General features: G+C 46.7%; 2 protein-coding genes across 2 annotated transcripts in view; one reads left to right on the forward strand and one right to left on the reverse strand.

The window, feature by feature from the left end:
* The first annotated feature begins 233 nt into the window (after positions 1-233).
* On the forward strand, positions 234-14,244 carry WNT2B (Wnt family member 2B). The gene is made up of 5 exons (XM_012778492.3): positions 234-716; positions 6,796-7,016; positions 8,055-8,332; positions 9,033-9,297; positions 12,277-14,244. The coding sequence occupies exons 1-5, from the start codon at positions 523-525 to the stop codon at positions 12,504-12,506; spliced, it is 1,188 nt and encodes a 395-aa protein (XP_012633946.1). The 5' UTR covers positions 234-522; the 3' UTR covers positions 12,507-14,244.
* Positions 14,245-14,358: 114 nt separating this feature from the next.
* Positions 14,359-18,639, reverse strand: part of ST7L (suppression of tumorigenicity 7 like) — an 80,370-nt gene continuing 76,089 nt past the window's right edge. The window contains exon 15 of the mRNA XM_012778486.3: positions 14,359-17,945. Coding sequence (XP_012633940.1) covers positions 17,796-17,945 — 150 coding nt within the window. The 3' untranslated portion in view covers positions 14,359-17,795. The remainder of the gene's footprint in view (positions 17,946-18,639) is intronic.

Here is an 18,639-nt window from a genome sequence, read left to right on the forward strand (position 1 = left end):
GGGCGCAGAAGGGCGCCACCGCACCCCGTCGCAGCACGCTGGAGCAGGTGGGGGCTCTGCGCGGTTGCGTGCGGGGGCGCCGAGGGGCGGAGGCGGCCGCCACACCTAGGGCGCAGCTGAGCGCCAGGGGCCGGCGCGGGCGGATCCGCCCTGAGGGCCGCGCGTGTCCCCGGCCTCGGCCCCGCCCCGCCCCGTCCAATGAGAGCCCGCGGCCGAAGGGGCTGTCCGCACACTCTGCCCGCAGCTCCACTCGGCGCCGCAGAGCCCCTGACACCGCACTCAGTGCTCTGGCACCGCGCCCCAGATCCCAGGCTCTGCGCGCCGTCGTCAGCTTTCGGATACCTCAACGTGCGCCCCTCTCTGGGACCCTGCGCCTCTATCCTGGACTCCAAGTGACCGTAGGTCCCTAGCCGCCCGCAAACCCATGGCCACCCAGGGGGGTGAGGTAGGAGCAGCCTGAGTACCACAGACGGTTCCCCGTCCACGCCCCTGCGGGCTGCACGGCCAGAGTCGTGGGGAGCTATGCTGAGGCCGGGTGGTGCGAAGGAAGCTGCGCAGCTCCCCCCTCGGCGCACCCGCGCCCCTGTCCCTGTCCCTGAGCCCGAGCCCAGACCGGCGGCTATCGACGGCTCCCGGGCTTCAGTCCGTCTAGGTCTTGCCTGCTTTCTGCTGCTGCTACTGCTGACGCTGCCGGCCCGCGTTGACACGTCCTGGTGGTGAGTGTGGCTCTTAGATTGGGGCGGAGGATGGGGGCGGTCAGGCGCTGGGTTGGAGAGGCCGGCGGAGGCGCCAGGAGGGAATATATAACCCAGCACGGGCTGCTCAGGGGACCACGCTGTCATTTAGAAGGAGTTAGAGACAATCTGGGCAGGACCGTCACTGAAGTCTCAGGGTGACGGGTGAGTGGGGCAGGAAGGTAAGGCGTCCCGTTTTGCCCACCTGGTGAGGAGGGTGCTGGGCGTTTGGAACAAGGACGCCCAGTGGTCGAGGCTCCCTAGATTCCCCAGTGCTATTCTCCCTCTATTTCAGCTCAAGCTCTTTAGGGTAGAAACTGCCTTCCAAGTTTTTCTCAGGGTTAGTTCAAGGAACCAATAGTCTTTTGGGGGTCTACAGTGGCGTTTCTACAGGGCCCCCGATTTCGCCTAAGGTCACCCCCTGAGAAGGGGGCAGCAGGCAAGGGCCTCTCACTAGTCTACACTCCCTGGTAATGCAGGAAGGCTCTGGTGAGGCAGCAGCACCCAGAGTGACGTTTAGAAATGGAATTGAGGCACAAACTACCCCATTAATTCCCACAATTAAAACAAACAAAACACTTGGGTTTGCATAATCTAGGCATTTGTCTCCAGCCTCCACAATTGAGGATGTCACTTGGAACCTTTATGTCTCCCTCCCTTCTTCCTTTTCTTCTCCAGATGACCCCATCTCCAATCTCTCTCCTCCAAGTGCCAGAGAGTTTTGGAGTCCTAAAGAACTGAGACCCTCTCCTCAGATTTCTTGCAGGCCTTAGACTCCAGACAATTCACAAGAGGCCAGATGAGGCAAAAAAGGCATTAAAAAACCACCAGACATCTGTTGTCTGTTCTTTTCAGAATCCACTCAACCCACCCACCCTACACCCAAGAGTTCCACCAGTGTTGGATGGTGGCTCTCATCACCTTCTCTCAGGAGGAGCTGCCCTCTCCTACCTTGGTGGGGAGGGCAAGGGGGAGGGTTGGACTGAGAAGTGTCCCCGTCCTTTCCTTACTCTGTTCCTCCTTCTGTGCTACCAGCCTCCCCCCAAGTGTGGTCTTTTCTCCCCTTGCACCCTGTGGCTTTTCTCCTCTTGACTTGGAATCTTGGCTGGAAGGGTGAGGGGTAGCTGGCTGAGGGGCCAGCCAGCTTGGGCTGCAGATTCCTATCATTTCAAGATGCTCTCTCTCCATCCCCAACCCCCACCCCCTGTTTTCCTGTTTCAGAAAAATCTCTCTTTTGGATCTTTTTTTTTTTTTTTAATCTCTGCAGTGTTGGGGAAGGCAAGGAGGGGGGTTCTGGATGGGGGAGCAGGGAGGCCTATATCTTACATCTGACTTGAAACATTCCTTTAGAAAGGGAAAGGGAAGAAGGGAGATGAGGAGAAAAGCCTTTCAAAGTTCAGCGTGAGATCAAAGCTACCTTTTTTACCTTCATGGGCTTGGTTTTGCTGGGGACTTGTGTCTTCAGGGTCCCTGATTAGAGAGCATGAAGTGACCACTGTCCATCTTTATCTGGCCCAGATGACAGTTTGCTTCTGGGGACTCTTGATTGCTTTCTTACTAGTTTGGGATGTAGTTTTAGGGACCAACTGGTGTTGGTGAGGAAGTGTCACTCTGGTAATCTCAGCATTCTGGTACTGGTCCTATAAACTCAAGTGGAGTTCTTCCTAGTCCTTGTTTTGTTTTTGCGACAGGGTCTTGCTCTGTAGCCTGGGCTAGAGTACATACAGCATCGTCGTCATAGCTCACAGCAACCTCAAACTCTTGGGCTCAAGCAATCCTCCTGCCTCGGCTTCTTGAGTAGCTGGGACTATACGCATGAACCACCATGCTGGGCTAATTTTTTTATTTTTTGTAGAGACAAGGTCTTGCACTTGCTTAGGCTGGTCTCAAACTTCTGGCCTCAAGGCATACTCCTGCCTCAGCCTCCCAGAGTGCTAGGATTATAGGTGTGAGCCTCTGTGCCGGCCTCTAGTTCCCATTTTGTACCCTTGACTGCTTGTTCTCTCCATTCCTTTCTCCCTCTGTTACCCTCCCCCCATGTGGTTCATATTAAAGATTTTGGAAAAACTCCTAAGTGAAAGAGCTATGGAGGGAGGCGGGTGACACACAGAGGGACTTAGCAGCCCCTATATAATGGAGGAAGGCAGCAACAGGGCCAGGATGGAGAGTAGGTACAGAGGTTGTTTTAGCCTCCTTGCCCCACACCTGTCATAGCTGCAGAATCAGATGCCTGCCTCAGTGGTCATCACTTCAGGGATAAGGTAAAAAGCTGCCTTCTAAAGGCAGGTCAGGCCCCCAAAGTGTAATCCTTTAAGAAAAAAACCAGCAAGATTAATATTCTGTACAATCCTTGGAAGAGATGCCTGTTGACTCTGTGTGTGTCCGTGTTCCACTCTGGAGCAGAAGCCATCATTATTATCAGATAACAGTCGGATCTTTCTGATAGCCCAAGATTCTTCCCCTTACTCTCAATCGCCCCTTCACTTCTCTCTACCCTTAGCTGGAGGAGGAAACAGGTAGTCTCTTCTTAGTCTATGACAAACAGAACAAGAAATAGGGGGCTCCTGTCATATGCTTTCCTGTTCCATTTCGCATTTTGCAGGGGGTTGTTTGTAGGGAATCATAAAAGCAGGACTGTGTGCATGGGCTCACAAAGGGAGAGAAACATGGGAGAGCAGTATTATGATGTTAGTGTTACTGTTACTGACAACAGTTGCCATTGAATGAGCCCTTACTAAACTCCAGGCACTGTGGCCAAGCACCTTGTGAGCATCATCTTTGTCAATCCAAAATAATCCAGTGAGGTAGGTTCTATTATTATCCTCATTTCACAAATGAAAGTGAGATATAGGACAGGAGTGGTAAGAAAGTAGCTTAAGTTCACACCAGTTTTGGAGCCAGATTGGTCCACTCCTAGGTAAGCATTGTGTGCTTCTCTTGCCTCTGGAATGAAAATGAGCTTGGACTTTGGAGTCAGATGACCTTGGTTCATCCTGGTTCTCTTATGACTAACCCTGACAGAGCTGGGCAATATCACTTAGTCTCCCTGAACCTCAGTTTCTTCAGCTAGAAAATTGGAGATCTCTCTCTCATGGGATTTTTGTGCAGAAAAATGTTTTGTGGGCTGTAAAGTACTATACGAATGCTGTGGTATTAAGAGCATAGTCAGGGAGCCTAACAGTTTTATCTCTGTGTTCGAAGTGCTATATGTGGTGGGCTGAACCCACCACACTAGGGGCTGTACATAAAAGGAGGAGGATCCCTGGCCTCATTAAAAATACACAAACATAAGACATCTGCACATAGGCTGGCAGTGTCGACAAGGAGTGAAGCTATAATTTAAATTTAGTTTATGGCTGGCTAGGGGGACAAAGGAGTTGGGGATGAATCAGAGAAGTTAGGTGTTTGTTCAACACATAGTTATTGAATACCTACTATGTGCCAGACACAGTTCTCAGGACTGGGATATTGACATGAGCAGACAAAATCTCTCCCTTCATGGAACAGTGCTTCCAAATCACAGGAGGAAATGAAGATCTGACTCAGTAGGCCTGGGGTGGTGCCTGAGGTTCTGTATTTCTAACAACTCCCTGGGTAGTGCAGATACTGTTGTTCTGGGGACCACACTGAGTAGTAAGAGGTTAGAGTGGCATATGAGTCACTTTGTTAAAGGAAGGTATGTGAGTTGATCAAAAACAGGTGAAAAGAAGCATTCTGGGGCAGGAGGTTGGAAGGAAGTGAAGAGCTTCTAGAAGGGAAAAAAAAATCTAGAGAGTCAGGGGCATCTGGCACCCTCTGCCAGACCATGAATTAGGAGATACCTTAAACATCTTTGTGCCCCTAACATCTGAGCTCAGTGCTTGGCACATAGGAGACATTTTGCAGACATGTATTGAACTAAGAGGGAGATGGGGGTCAACCTCAGGCTTAGCTATATTGGAGGCCTCTCACATTGATCACAGCAGGCAAGCACCACGCTTTGTAGAGTTTTGAAGTAGTTACTTAGTAGGGTAAGGATAGTAGTAGAGAAAATTATCTTCCCAACTTAGATACTGAACGTATGTTCCCATGCTCAGTGAGGATGTAACAAAAAGGACCTATGTGGGCTGTAGCAGAATGGATTGAAGTCAGACCACAGGAAGGTCTTTTTGCCAAAGCTGGGCCTGCCCCACTCCAGACTGTCTCATGAGGGTTGGATTATTGGTCTCCCATTCCCATCCAGTCCCCACCCCCCACCCCCCAAGCCCTAGGAAAAAAACAAACACCCACTGCCTAGAGCAGTACTCTGGAGCTGAACTGGGGAAGCTGAACGGTGGTGAGACAGGGAGGAGCTCCAACTCCAACTGTGTAGATTCTCCAAACAAAGCACCACAGCAGTGGGTGTAACTCGGGGCTGTGCGTCAGGCAGCCCTTTCCGGCCTGGCCCAGCCTGGGGTGTTTATTTTGTTTGTTCCTGGAAGCTGTTGCCCTGATGGACAGTGCTGGGGACGCTGATTCCATGGGATTTGTTAGCAGAGGGCCAGCCCTCTCAACCCTCCCCCGGGACAGATGGGCCCCATCAACCCTGCTGAGTTCCCGAAGAGGCAAGCATCAGCCCTCCTTGTGTTTGTTTGAGTTGGTGTCACCAGTGGTGATCCAGTCTGTGGGTGAGGGCCGGCTGTGGGAATGCAGTGTGTGTCTGTAGGGGGCAGAGGGGGCACAGAGCCCAGGGCAGTTTAACTTTTCTCCCCCCTCCACCAGCTTCCCTCCCTTCTCCTTAACCACTTCTAGGCCCATTTTGGGGCTGTTCCCGTTCCCAAACCACAGGCTCGCTCATAGCTCAAACCAAATCTTTTCTGTCTGCAGCAGCAACTGCCCTCCAGGGCCCCCACCTGTTCAGAGAAGGGGAGAGAGGACATCCCTTGGATGTGTTTTGGACAGGAGAACAGAGAATGCCCAGCAAATCAAGGAAGGTGCTAAGGGGTTAGAGAGAGGGAATGAGAAGTGAAGCTGGGCTGATGAGCTGGAAGTAGGTGAATGGGTCAGATCTCATTTAGTGGCCTCTTAGGGAGAAAAGGGAAATCCTCTCCTGTTTTCTCTCTGAAATGTTCTTCCTGAGGCTTGTGGTAAAGTACAGGCTAAGAGTATTTAAGTGGAGAGAAAATACTGCCTTGGGAAACTTGAGAATGACTCTAGCAACACACCAATCCTTTAGTAGCCCATCTCAATTGATCTTATAATTGTTCATATTGGGCAGACTGGGGATGAGAGAAAGGGGAGAGTCACCCTATTACTTTAATTTGGACTTTGGTTTCCCATTGCAAACAGCCCTCTGCCCGTGCAGATCCATCCAGGATATCTTGCCTTATAGGTTGGGGAAGATGATTTTCAAAGGTTGATTAGTTAAGAAAGGCCCTGGGGCCTGGAAATAAAGGGTATGGGGAGGAAAATGGGAGTGGGGTCTTTCTCCCCAGATCTCAAAATTGGGAATGAAGATTTTTTTAGCTATATGGGTCTTACTAGAGCTGTAAACATTGAGTAATTTGAGTAATCCCCTGTAGAGATTACTCAAAATTGCCCACTATGTCTCTTCCCACCAGCCCCTTTTTGTCTCCCAACCCCTCTACTACCAAACCATGTCTTCGTGGACCAGTCATACAGGATGTGCCTCTTACACGTAGGTGTAAGAGTGTTGTCTCAGACCCTTGTTTTGTTAGTTTATCTTTCCATGAGGCTCTTCATGTTTATTAAATTAACAGGCAATGGGTTTGTGTGACATGCCCACAGCTTCTTAGTATGTGATACAGGCCAAGCCTGTGTTCTGGGAGTATGTGTCACTTTGGCCTTTGGCTGGGGAACTGATGATGGTGGGAGAACACTCAATTACTCTCTCTGCAACTGCATAACTATTTCTTCAGAGCTTGTGGGAAATGGTTCCACCCATCAGCTTTAGGGAATGTGGGTTGGGGAGAGGGGAGGGAATCTCTCCAAGGTTTGGATGACAAACTTCCCTCTTCTTTATTCACCTCTTGATGCAGAAAAAGGGCTAGGATGCTCTGACAGGGCCATCTCCACCTTGCAGGTACATTGGGGCACTGGGTGCCCGAGTGATCTGTGACAATATCCCTGGTTTGGTGAGCCGGCAGCGGCAGCTGTGCCAGCGTTACCCAGACATCATGCGTTCGGTGGGCGAGGGTGCCCGAGAATGGATCCGAGAGTGTCAGCACCAGTTCCGCCACCACCGCTGGAACTGCACCACGCTGGACCGGGACCACACTGTCTTTGGCCGTGTCATGCTCAGAAGTAGGGGCTTCTTCCACTCTGCCCCAGCTCCCTCCCTTTCTATGCTTGGAGTGGTGAGGAGGATGGGCAGGCAAGATCTCCCCTGAACCCCTTTCCCCCCACACTACTTCATGATGAGAGAAACAACTGTGGGCTAAGGATACAATTGGGAACCGAACCTCAGTATCTTAGATTTAAAGGCAGGGGCTCCTCTAAATTTCAGTGTGCTGGGACTATAGGACAAAGGTAAAGCATTCCGTTTATCCCTCCTTTTCCCTGCCCAACCTCCAATCCCCAGCTTGTGGGTCTTCTATATACTATAAAGCTGAGGTCTAGGAACAGATCCTCTGTTCTTACTACCACCACCACTATTGTCACCCCAACCCTCCCAACACTACAGTAATGGTAACAAGAGATAAACAGAAAGGTGATATGTAAATATTTGGAGAGTCAGTGGCTTGGCCCCAGCTCAGCAAAGAAACTAAACAGGGCTAGAAGTAAACTAGGAAAAAGGCAATGAGACGGGAATCTGGAAGTATCAGGCATACAGGGGTGATAATTCATCAGTACCAGTACCCAAGAGAGGAAAGGAGAGCAGGCAGGGAAGGTGGCTTGCCTCTCCAAACAGGCTGACCGCTCCCCTGGGGTCTCCATTGTTCTGGAACTGTCCAGCAGGATGGGCCTGAAAAGGCCTGGAATGTGGACTAAGACGGGCTCAGTTCAGCCAGTTCTGGCATTCAGTGGGAGGGGATGCTTCACCATAAAACTGTTCAATGGATGGACACAGGGAATTTAGAAAGAAACAAGAGTATAGGTCAGCCAAAGAGGTCAGATGCACAAAGAAGTAGGCAGAGAGTTGAAGGCTAAGGGGAAGAGGTCAGATACTCTAGGGGATGCTCTTGGTAGGGAAGGGTACCTTGAATAAATGGGGTGTAGGGGGTAGCTCTGGGAAAGAAAAGGTGAGGAGAGGAAGTTTCAGACTCAGAGGTTGTGTGGGCTGAAGAAGGGGACAGACATGGGCCTCTTTTCTGAAATATACCTGTACCTTTCTTTCTCTAGGTAGCCGGGAAGCAGCATTTGTATATGCCATCTCATCAGCAGGGGTGGTACATGCTATCACTCGTGCCTGCAGCCAGGGTGAACTGAGTGTGTGCAGCTGTGACCCCTACACCCGTGGCCGACATCATGACCAACGTGGGGACTTTGACTGGGGTGGCTGCAGTGACAACATCCATTATGGTGTCCGTTTTGCCAAGGCCTTTGTGGATGCCAAGGAGAAGAGGCTTAAGGATGCCCGGGCCCTCATGAACTTACATAACAACCGCTGTGGTCGCACGGTCAGTACTCATGTCTGTCTATGTATATTCATATTTGCTGGGGGTGACCAGTATGTGACCATGGACAAAATATGATGGAAGAGCTGAAGGCTTCTAGATCACTTCCAAAAGCCCCAACATCCTGGACAGGAGTGCTACGTGCGAGGAAGCTTGGGAATGCCTAGGTTCAACCAGATGCACAAAGAATCTTCACACAGGTGGAAAGTTGGAAAAGGTAGAGAAAAGAAGGAAAGTAACTTTTTAAGAAGGAAAAGAACTGCCTTCATAAAGACTGAGAGAATAGGAGCTTATTTTAGTCAGTTTACTAGTATTTGAACACCTTTTATGGGCCAAGTACTGTGCTGGAAAATGGCACACTATAAAAGTAGAAGGCATGATACCTGGCACTCTAAAACATGTGAAAACTAGATGATGTGCAAGTGTACTGTAATCATGAACAGAAAGAATCCTTTGGCTTTAAAGTCCGTTGGGCTACATAAAAAGGAAAGCACTGTTGGTCCAGGAAAATTTCCTGGAAGATGTTTTTGAACTTGATCAGGAAGAATGGGTGATATCTGATGTGGGAGTGACCAAGGCTCAACCAGCCAGTCAGGGCCAAGGCCAGGAGATTTCAGAGAACTCATGTTTTGGGCCCTACAAATGACTAAAAAGTGCCCTGAACAAGCTGCCTCTTCCTTACCTGCCTTCCCCTTCCCCTCAGGCTGTACGGCGGTTTCTAAAACTGGAGTGCAAGTGCCATGGTGTGAGTGGTTCCTGTACCCTGCGCACCTGCTGGCGTGCACTCTCAGACTTCCGCCGCACAGGTGATTATCTGCGGCGGCGCTATGATGGGGCTGTACAGGTGACGGCCACCCAAGACGGTGCCAACTTCACAGCAGCTCGCCAAGGCTATCGCCGTGCCACCCGGACTGATCTTGTCTACTTTGACAACTCCCCAGACTACTGCGTCTTGGACAAGGCTGCAGGTGAGTAAGGAAGGCAAGCAAGGACATGGGGTCCCAGTTCTTACTGCAGGCGAATCAAGTGAATCAAGTTCTGTTTGGTCTCAGGAGTTAGGGCAGGGGATGCTATGGGAGAAGTCAGTTTTCTCCCCACATGAAAACCTACCCAAGTGGAGAGGAGGTCATTCATTGCCTTCAGACGTGAGGTCAAGTATTGCTTCTTTGCATCACCAGCATTTGTGATACAGTAGGTACTATGCAGTGAATGTTTAGTCACCTGTGTTCAGTTCCAAGCAATGTGTAGGCTACATTAAAGCATAAGATACAGCCCCAAGCTTTTGGGTCTTTACAGTCTAGTTAAAGAAATGAGATACAGTGGGTAGATAGATGCAACCATAAAGAGAAATGACTAGAGAAATCAATAAAAGTTTATTTGTAAATGTAGAATTTAAGCTGCTCCTTGAAGTGTGGGAGTATCTGGATAGTTAGAGAGAAAAGTAGGAAGATATTCTCTGAGCAGAAAGTGGCAGGTGGGAAAGTACATGACTTGTTCCAGGGAAGAGTATGATCAATCTGACTGAGTAAATGTTTCTGGTAGGGAGATTAAAGCTAGAAAGATGTCTTTCAAAGGCTTTATCCAGTGTGCTGCTACTGAAGATTCTAAAATAGATGAAGATTCTAAAATAGAATTGGGAAGAAAGGAAAGAGGAGATACCTACAAAAGTCAGTTAAAGCAACAAATAGTTGGTAGCAAATGGTTGGATGAAAGCAGCAAATGGTTGTTTTTGATCTGTTCTAGATATCTGTGGTGGAATTCTTAGGGATGCTGGAAGGTAATATGGTATTTCACCAAGGGACTGGAAGTTATCATCATGGCTTATATTTCTCGTTCAGATAGGTTAAACTAGAAACAACATGCAATGCAACATAACTGCTCTCCCCCTGGTTACTGTCATGGGCTCCCAGGTTCTTTTCTATAGACTCAACAGTCAGGACTTGGTTAAGGTGGAGCCAAAAACCTTAGCTGCCTTTGGTGCTGTTTCTTTTCACCATTCACTGTCGTTCCTGGAGAGTCAAGTGGCTCAGAGCAAAACTGGCACAGAAACAGGGTGGGGCTCTACCCAAGTAACAGAGAAAGTAGTTTGTATACTTTGTTGAGTACTAGAAGAAAAAAGGTTGAAGAGCCCTTCTGATTCTCCTAGTGATTTGCTGCCAGTAGGTATATTTTCTTCCTCCATGGTCTAACTCAGAGGGTTACTCCCTGGATGCCTAGAAATCATTTCATAACATCTGAAGTGTAAGCCTATAGTACCATACCATGCACATTTGGGGAAGGATCTTAGGAGTTAGGAGAAAGGATGTCATATGTGTGTTGGTTTTTCCCAGAGGCATAACATTAGGTCTCATAAGACCCAAAGTGAGGCTTAGAATTCAAAGAATATAAGTCATCCCAGAAGGGAATATGGAGCCAGGAATTCCCTCCAAAGCAGTTCTGTCCAACTGAACTTTTTGTGATATAGAAATGTTCTCATCTCTCTTCTCCAATACGGTAGCAACTCGCCACATGTGATTACTGAGTACTTGAAATATAGTGCAACCAAGGAACTAAAATTTTTAGTTTCTTTAATTTTAATTAATTTAGATGTAAAAAAAAATCACATGTGGTTGCCTGGTAGCTACTACACTAGACAGGACAGCTCCAGAATGTAAAGGGGGTTTTGGTACATAAGAGAAGGACTTAACCCAGCCCTTGGAGTAAGGAAAATAATATATATAGTAGACCTAGTCAGCCCACACTCTAGAGCAGTGGTCTCCTAACATTTTAGATTGTATACTCCCATCACTAAAAAAAAATTTGTGCATGTGCCTGCATTATATGTATATCTACTTATAAGCTATATCCATGTCCCTAATAATATGTATATTATAAAACATATATATATAATATATATTTTAAATTGATGAGATAAAATAACAAATATAGAAGTTCTAGCATTTTCATTCCATATCCCAGTAAAATGTGGTGACTACTGCTGTAGAAATAAGTTAACTATCCTTCTTTAACCTCATGCTAGTCACTTCCCACTCTGCATCCTTATTAATAAGGGAAAGGGATGGAGTAGTTATGCTCTAGGATCCAACCTATCCACAAAACTCTATTGATTTTATGATCTGTTGGCAGGATCTCTTTTGCTGAACTAGTCAGAATGAAGTCCTAAGCATTTCCTATGCAAGGGGGAAATACCACCCCTACCCTTCAAGAGTTCCCACTGTAAGGGGATAATGTAAGGGATATTCCTTAGGAATTCCTTAGGTATATGCCTCCAGCCAGTCATGCTAATCAGTTCACCTCCTCAGTTGAGCAGATTATAGATATAATAATCTACTAAGTTAGATGCTATTATTATATCTATTTTCATGTGAGAAAACTAAGGCCCATTTTCATATGAGAAACTTAGTTAATATCTCATTTTTACAACATCACACAGTTAAGAAGTGGCAGAACTGGGATTTGAATCCAGACAATCTGACATCAGGGCCCATGCTTTTACTGGCCATGCTATACTACTTCCCTGTATAGTAACAACTTAATATAAACTAAGGGCCAAAATACTAACAAATGGTAGTAGAATTAGAATTGTAGCAAGACTTCTTAGAAGAGATAAATTACAGGCTAAGTTTTTTTTATTATGGAAAATTTCAAACATAAAGTAGAAACCTAGATTTAACAATTATGAACATTTTAATTTTAGAGAGAATATAGAAATGTATATTGGCAGGGAGGGAACTACAGATGAAGTCAGTGGCCTTTGGAGAGCCTTCATGGTGGGAAGAAATAAGCCTGGTGCAGAGCGGGGTGAGAAGATGATCATTTTGGGTAGTAGGTGTACTTTCAGAAAAAGGGATACTTTATGGCTTCCTTCTGAGAATGTGGGTAAGGGTGCCCAGAGGAGCTCAAGTAAGAGGTAACTTGGTTCTCACTCCCTCTCTTCCCCAACCCAGGTTCCCTAGGCACTGCAGGCCGTGTCTGCAGCAAGACATCAAAAGGAACAGATGGTTGTGAAATCATGTGCTGTGGCCGAGGGTACGACACAACTCGAGTCACCCGTGTCACTCAGTGTGAGTGCAAATTCCACTGGTGCTGTGCTGTGCGTTGCAAGGAGTGCAGAAACACTGTGGACGTCCACACTTGCAAAGCCCCCAAGAAGGCAGAGTGGCTGGACCAGACCTGAACACATAGATACCTCACTTATCCCTCCACTTCAAGACTCCCAACTCAAAAGCACAAGATCCTTGCATGCACACCTGCCTCCACCCTCAATCCTGGGCTGCTACAGCTTCTATTTAAGGACTTGGAGAATAATCTAGAGGGACCATGGTGTCCTGACTAGTTCCTTAGCCCTGGGAAGGAGTTGACAGGGGATATGAGAAACTGAACAGCTCCCTGATTTCCTCCTCTGGAGGTATGAATGGAGAGAAGAGGTAGGGGTTCTTCAGAGTGTATGAGTTGCACTAAAGTACCCAGTTAAGGCTCCCTTTTCCTTTCCCTTGCACTGGCTTCCTGACATTTCTTGGATGTGCAAGAGGAAGGGTACCTGGAGAGAGCTTCTTTATTTTTCCTACCTGGCTGAGGTTAGATGGGACAGAGATGAAACCACACGTCCTTTCCTTGGAGTCAGTTTGAGCAGACTGCCTGGTACCCCAAAAGAAAGACGAGGCTACAACATTCCTTTATTATTGAGAGCCTGAGGTTGCTAGACAAGAGTTAGCCAAAGTAGACAAGGTTCCATTCACATGCTCCTATGTTTATAAACTGCTGTGTTTTGTAGGGGGAAAAATCATATAACTATACAAACACACATTAATTCATTCTCTCCCCCTACCCCCTTTTCAATCTATATCAGACAGTATGCTTCTTTTGCTCACTTTGTTGCCTATTGAAACTGAGATGTTATGCAGTGGTTCCCATGCCTAACAGATCATTAGAACAACACCCTAGAACATTCCTGGGATAGAATAAATTAGTAAGTCTAGCTAGGCCTTGGGATTTTTTTCCCCATGTGTTATTCTAGAGGTTAGCCAAGTTTGGAAAACACTAAGTAAAAGATAGGCAACTCATGGAAGGTGGGTGACGGTAAGCAGGCCTGTTCTCAAGGGGCCACATGAGGTATAAGTGTATACTAAGCAGGTAGGGATCACTGGCTTTAGTAATTCTTTAGAAGAGGATCCTAGCCTTTGAAGCTAGGAGCAGGAGGCAGTGGCTACAGTGGGAAGGACAGCTGGGGCTTGGGCCAAAGTGGTAAACAGCTTAGAAGGCAGCCTTCCTCCATTTACTCAACAAATCTTTAGTGACTCTCCAAGTCCTGGTGATTATTATTGTTCACTCCACATTTGGCTTAAATAGGGAGGGTTCCTTCTATGTAAGTACCTGTTACTTAACTAGGTATGCAGTAGTGGAGTCTCCAGAGATAGCAGATAGTAAGCTGGAGGGTAGGACATGAAGTCCCAAAAACCTTGATGTCCTATTTTTATGTGACTTGGTCAGAGGTTATCTCTTGGCTGTTGATATTTTTTAAAGCAGCAGAATGGTGTAGAAATTTGCAGTTATGGTAGACTTGGCTTAAAATCATAGCTGTGCTGCTTGTTTTTGATATTTTGGAGCAAGATATCTAAATTCTTCAAGCTTCCATTTTCTCATCTGTAAAATGATGATATATACCTATCTCAGATATTGAGTTTTAATTATGCCCCAAACTCCAGCCAACAGAACTCTTCACCAAAGCCTCTGACTATCCTACCCCATTATGACTTCTCTAGGAACCTTCAATTTAGGACTGTAAAGTATTGACAGGCTGTAGATTAAGGGACCTACATAAGGAATTCTGGATATAAGCCTCCTTTCATTTCCCAAGTTCCTCTCCAATATCCCTTGGGTCCTCATATGTTTGTGAAGCAGCTTCACTCTGCACAGGCAGCAGGAGGTTGGGGGAGCCATAGCTCTAGGCCACGGGGACAGATTTATTTGGATGATAGGACTAATATTTGTGTAACCTGCTGAGACCTGTGTGGGAGAGTCTAGGGTGGTTTTTCTTTTGGTGAGGGGATTTGCTCCGGTTTCACAACCATTAACACAAAACATGAGCTAGTCAGGGCCCTTGTGGTCTGCGGTGAGGGGATGCCTGTGGAGAAATGGGACTGAGTGAGTCAGGCTAGGGGAATGTCTTCCTTGCAGAGTGGGGTCAACTGGTTAACTGATGAGCCAAAGGTAGGATTAGGGAGGGGGGAATGGGAGGGGAAAAGGAGCTTCTGACATCTTGAGCTGGGATTAAGAGGAGGAAAGCTTTGGGGTAGTGGAGAGGTAAGGGGGTCGGTCATGGTCAGTCTACACTCAAGAATAGGGTTGAATGAATTTGCAAAAGGCTGCTGCCTTGTATGCCGGGCTGCTGGGAAGAACCTCAGGTCCCAGCCAGCCCCTGCTCTCACAAGAACGTCCAGGTTACCACATAAGTGATGCATAAGCCTTCCGTGGGAAATCAACCCAAGTTAGATCGACCTGTGCCCTGTTATCTATTCTTTGGTTTTTGGTTCTCACCCTGTGGAAGGAAGTAGGCCTCTTCTGGCATCTCATACTTCTCTATGCTTTCCCCTGAGCTCCAAATTGTAGCTCATAAAATGCAAGTTTTACAATTTCCTATAAATGGTTAAGAGAAGAGCAGTCTGTCCAGAAGAGTGAGAAGTTTGAAAATTGAGGTAGATAAATGAGAGAAAGGATGTCCATTTGAGCCCCACCTCAGAGGCCATGTGGCCCCAAGAAGGAATCATGGCCAAGCAGTTAATTTTTCCTCTTAGTCCTTAGCTTGCCTCAGCATTCCGATTGGCTTTAGATAACTGGCGTCCATTCTGCACTATACAAACAGAAACTAATTTATTTGGAACAAGCAGCAAAATGAGAACTTTATTTGGTGCAGTCAGGGCTCCATTTAGTTCCTTCATGCTGCTTCTAATCACCCTCTCTCCCATTCCTCCTCTATCTCATAGAGGTCCGTCCCTCATATCAGCAGTGTCTTAGGCCCTCTCCTCTCTTCTACTCCTTCCTGTTGGTACTCATTTCTTCTTATAATAAATAGTTAGGTGTAATGTATTGCAGTAAGTGCTATTTAGATACAAAGTTTACTTAAAAGATACTATCTCTATCCCTTAAGGATCTTACTATAGAATCCTTTAGAGAAGGCACATGACTGAAGTACCTCAGCTGCACAGCCTGTACCCAGTTTTTCTTATGTAAAAGTAAAAATGCCCACTTTAACCTAGCTCTCCAGATAAGAGCCAACTTTTATTATTACTGGCCCTGAATAATGGCTCCAACCCACACTCTTCCTTAGAGTGATGCTGGTAAAATGAAATCAGGGACTTTAATTAAGAGAATCAAACATTGCCATGGCCCTGAGAGTCAGTTTGTAAAATGTCTTACAGATCTAACTCACTGCCTCATTTCTATTCCTCTCTGTTGCAAAGAGTAATTTCTTCTCCTTTCCTTTACTTCCCTTATCAAGAACACCAACCACTAAGTCTCTGCCAAATTCTCAGACCCAGTCAGGACAGGAGTCTTTACATTTCTTAATAGAAAAGAGATAACAGAAAGGCTGAGGATTTTTTCCCTCGGCCTTTCTGAGGTTTTTATTTAAATGCTCTAAGTGGTCATAGGGCAGAAGCCCAGGCTAGCCAGGGAGAGCGGAGTACACCAGGGAGAGTATGTTTCTCATCTCTGGGAAGCATTCAGCCTAGCTCCTGCAGCCAAATTACAGCACCAGAGAACAATGTGGTGCATTCCTGGGCAGGTCGGTGGGACCCTGGGCGCCTGGGCCTTCTGGAGAGAGGTGCCAGACACAGAGCTCTCCGTAAGCAATCCTGCAGAGCCGCCCCCTGGGTGCAGAAATGAAATACGGGAGAGCTTCACATTACACAGAGACCCATACCTCACACCTGGTTATTGATGGCCTTGGTGAAGGCCTCTGCCCCCATCCTCCACTTGGGAACTGCCTGCTACTACGGGGGTTGGGCATCTTGGAAGCAATGTTGGAAAACAAGAAAGAGTTGCTTCCTTTTCACTCTTTGCCTTCCTTGTCAGCCTGAGCACAACCATCAGGTTACACACACACATGAAGTGGACGTATGTGGATCCACACTTAGCTTCCCTAGGCTGCACAGGAGCTCTAGGCATTCCTCTCTCCCCAACAATTAGAAAAAAAGCAACTAGATTTCAATCCAGTCATTCAAAATCATACCAACAGAGTCCAGCTATAACCAAGGAATATTACAAAGTTACATTATCAACATGCAGGCAGCTGATTGGTTTCGGAGATAGTGGGGGGAAGAATGAAGAAAGGGCATGAAGAGAAGAGATCAATGGTGGAGAATTACCAACTAAGCACAGTGGCAGAGACTGTACAACTTCTCAAAGCTGGTTCATGCCATAGATAGTGAGATTTGCACTCTATATGCTGTGAATGCTGGGGCAGTCTCCTATGACTACATGAGGTATAATTGCTAAGCTTGCTGCTAATGACCTGTTGTTGTTTTTGACACTTATTGGGTTAGAAAACAGGGTAGCTTTGAATTCCAGGATGGTCTCCTTAAGAGAAGCACTGGAAGAGAACAAGCAATGGCTTTATTAGGGTAACTATGTCACATTTGCTCCATTGAACTGAGCTTTCCCAGAAGCTATTATTCTTTTTGGGTGGGCAAGTTTCAGGCAATAGCTAGTGGTATGTCTGTAATATGACGACAAAGGTAAGAGGGATAGAAAAGAGAGTTTATAAGCTCATTTTCCCACTTCCCACTTATGGCTTAAATTATCTCTGAGCATCTTTGTGGCTATTCTTCATTTATTTAAGATGTGTTAGTCATCCTAGATTAAGAATGCAAAGTAAGCATTCTCCCTTTGGCCCCCTATTTTTGAAATATTCTGGTTTTAAAATTACCCTTTCTCATGGATATAGCAGCTGGACATGGGAGTTCTCTCTCTGACCAAAGAAGCCAAAATCTGGTGACTTGACTTCAATCCCACCAGCCCCATAAGCAGGCCTGACCAAACAGAAAGGCTAAGCTGAATGAAGAAAAAAGGAAGACAATTTCATCTACAGTTGTCCTATTTGACAACTTGGGGCTTCCCCAAGAATAACGATAGCATTTTCAGATGTGAGGGCAGTCTGGCTGTGACATCTGTTACCCCATTGATTGCCAGGGTTGATTCGGCTGATCTGGCTGGCTAGGCAGGTGTCCCCTTCCTCCCTCACTGTTCCATGTGCATCCCTCCCGAAGCTGTGTGCTCATTGGAAGAGGACGACCTTCCCCGCTAGAGGAGGACCGGTCTTCAGGTTCGGTTAAGGGTATGCAAGTAGCTGCACTCCCCTGCTAGAACTTCCAAAAACAAGCTCTCAAAAACGCTTTTTCATTTACAAAATGCTTTAGCATATATGTAATCCTCACAACAACCCTTTGAGGTAAAGGTTACTATCACCTTACAGATGTGGTTCAGTGATTTGCCCAAGGTCACATGGACAGTGAGTGGCGCAGCCAGAACTCAAACCTAGGCCTTCTGACTTCAAATCCTGTGTACTCTCCTCAAAGCTTGAGGATGCCCAGGGTTGGGGGTGCCAGAGTCCCAGCACCTTCAAAACAAAAATTGATACAAAATATTCAAGCCCTACAGGAGTCTAGGACTACCAGGAGAGTATATCAAAGCAGAGTTTACAAAGGAATAACCACTGTAGGTCTTCCGCACCTCATCAACAAATCCCCTTTTTACCATTTCTGGCACTGTCACCACCACCACCATGTGATCACTATACCTAGTATTACACATTTAAACAACTCTGGCTTTTAGTTCTATTTTTTCCCCTCTCCAGATTAACATTAAAATTTTTGTTTTAATTTTATCTAGTTCTTTTAAAATGATGTTAAATGTGTAGACAGAGTAGAAGTAGTCATATGAAGCCAAGAGAGGAAATTATTAAGACTTTGGGCTTTTTAAAAGTATTTATTAGAATTTCCTTTGAGTCAAAATGCTGTCAACTCCTGGGTTAGGAAAGTAAAAACAGGGAGTAAGCATGCTAAGAAACCATCCTGGCCAGGCGTGGTAGCTCACGCCTGTAATCCTAGCACTCTGGGAGGCCAAGGCAGACAGATAGCTCGAAGTCAGGAGTTTGAAACCAACCTGAGCAAGAGCAAGACCCCGTCTCTACTAAAAATAGAAAGAAATTAATTGATCAACTAAAAATACATAGAAAAAATTAGCTGGGCATGGTGGCGCATGCCTGTAGTACCAGCTACTTGGGAGGCTGAGGCAGAAAGATTGCTTGAGCC

The sequence above is a fragment of the Microcebus murinus genome, chromosome 2 (genome assembly GCF_040939455.1).
Source record: "Microcebus murinus isolate Inina chromosome 2, M.murinus_Inina_mat1.0, whole genome shotgun sequence".
NCBI classification, from domain to species: domain Eukaryota; kingdom Metazoa; phylum Chordata; class Mammalia; order Primates; family Cheirogaleidae; genus Microcebus; species Microcebus murinus.

Excerpts from the sequence above, each read along its gene's own strand:
- WNT2B (XM_012778492.3), top strand. The coding sequence starts at position 523 with ATGCTGAGGCCGGGTGGTGCGAAGGAAGCTGCGCAGCTCCCCCCTCGG. Across the intron at positions 7,017-8,054 it reads TGGCCGTGTCATGCTCAGAA|GTAGCCGGGAAGCAGCATTT; the intron begins GTAGGGGCTTCT and ends TTCTTTCTCTAG. Across the intron at positions 8,333-9,032 it reads ACAACCGCTGTGGTCGCACG|GCTGTACGGCGGTTTCTAAA; the intron begins GTCAGTACTCAT and ends CCTTCCCCTCAG.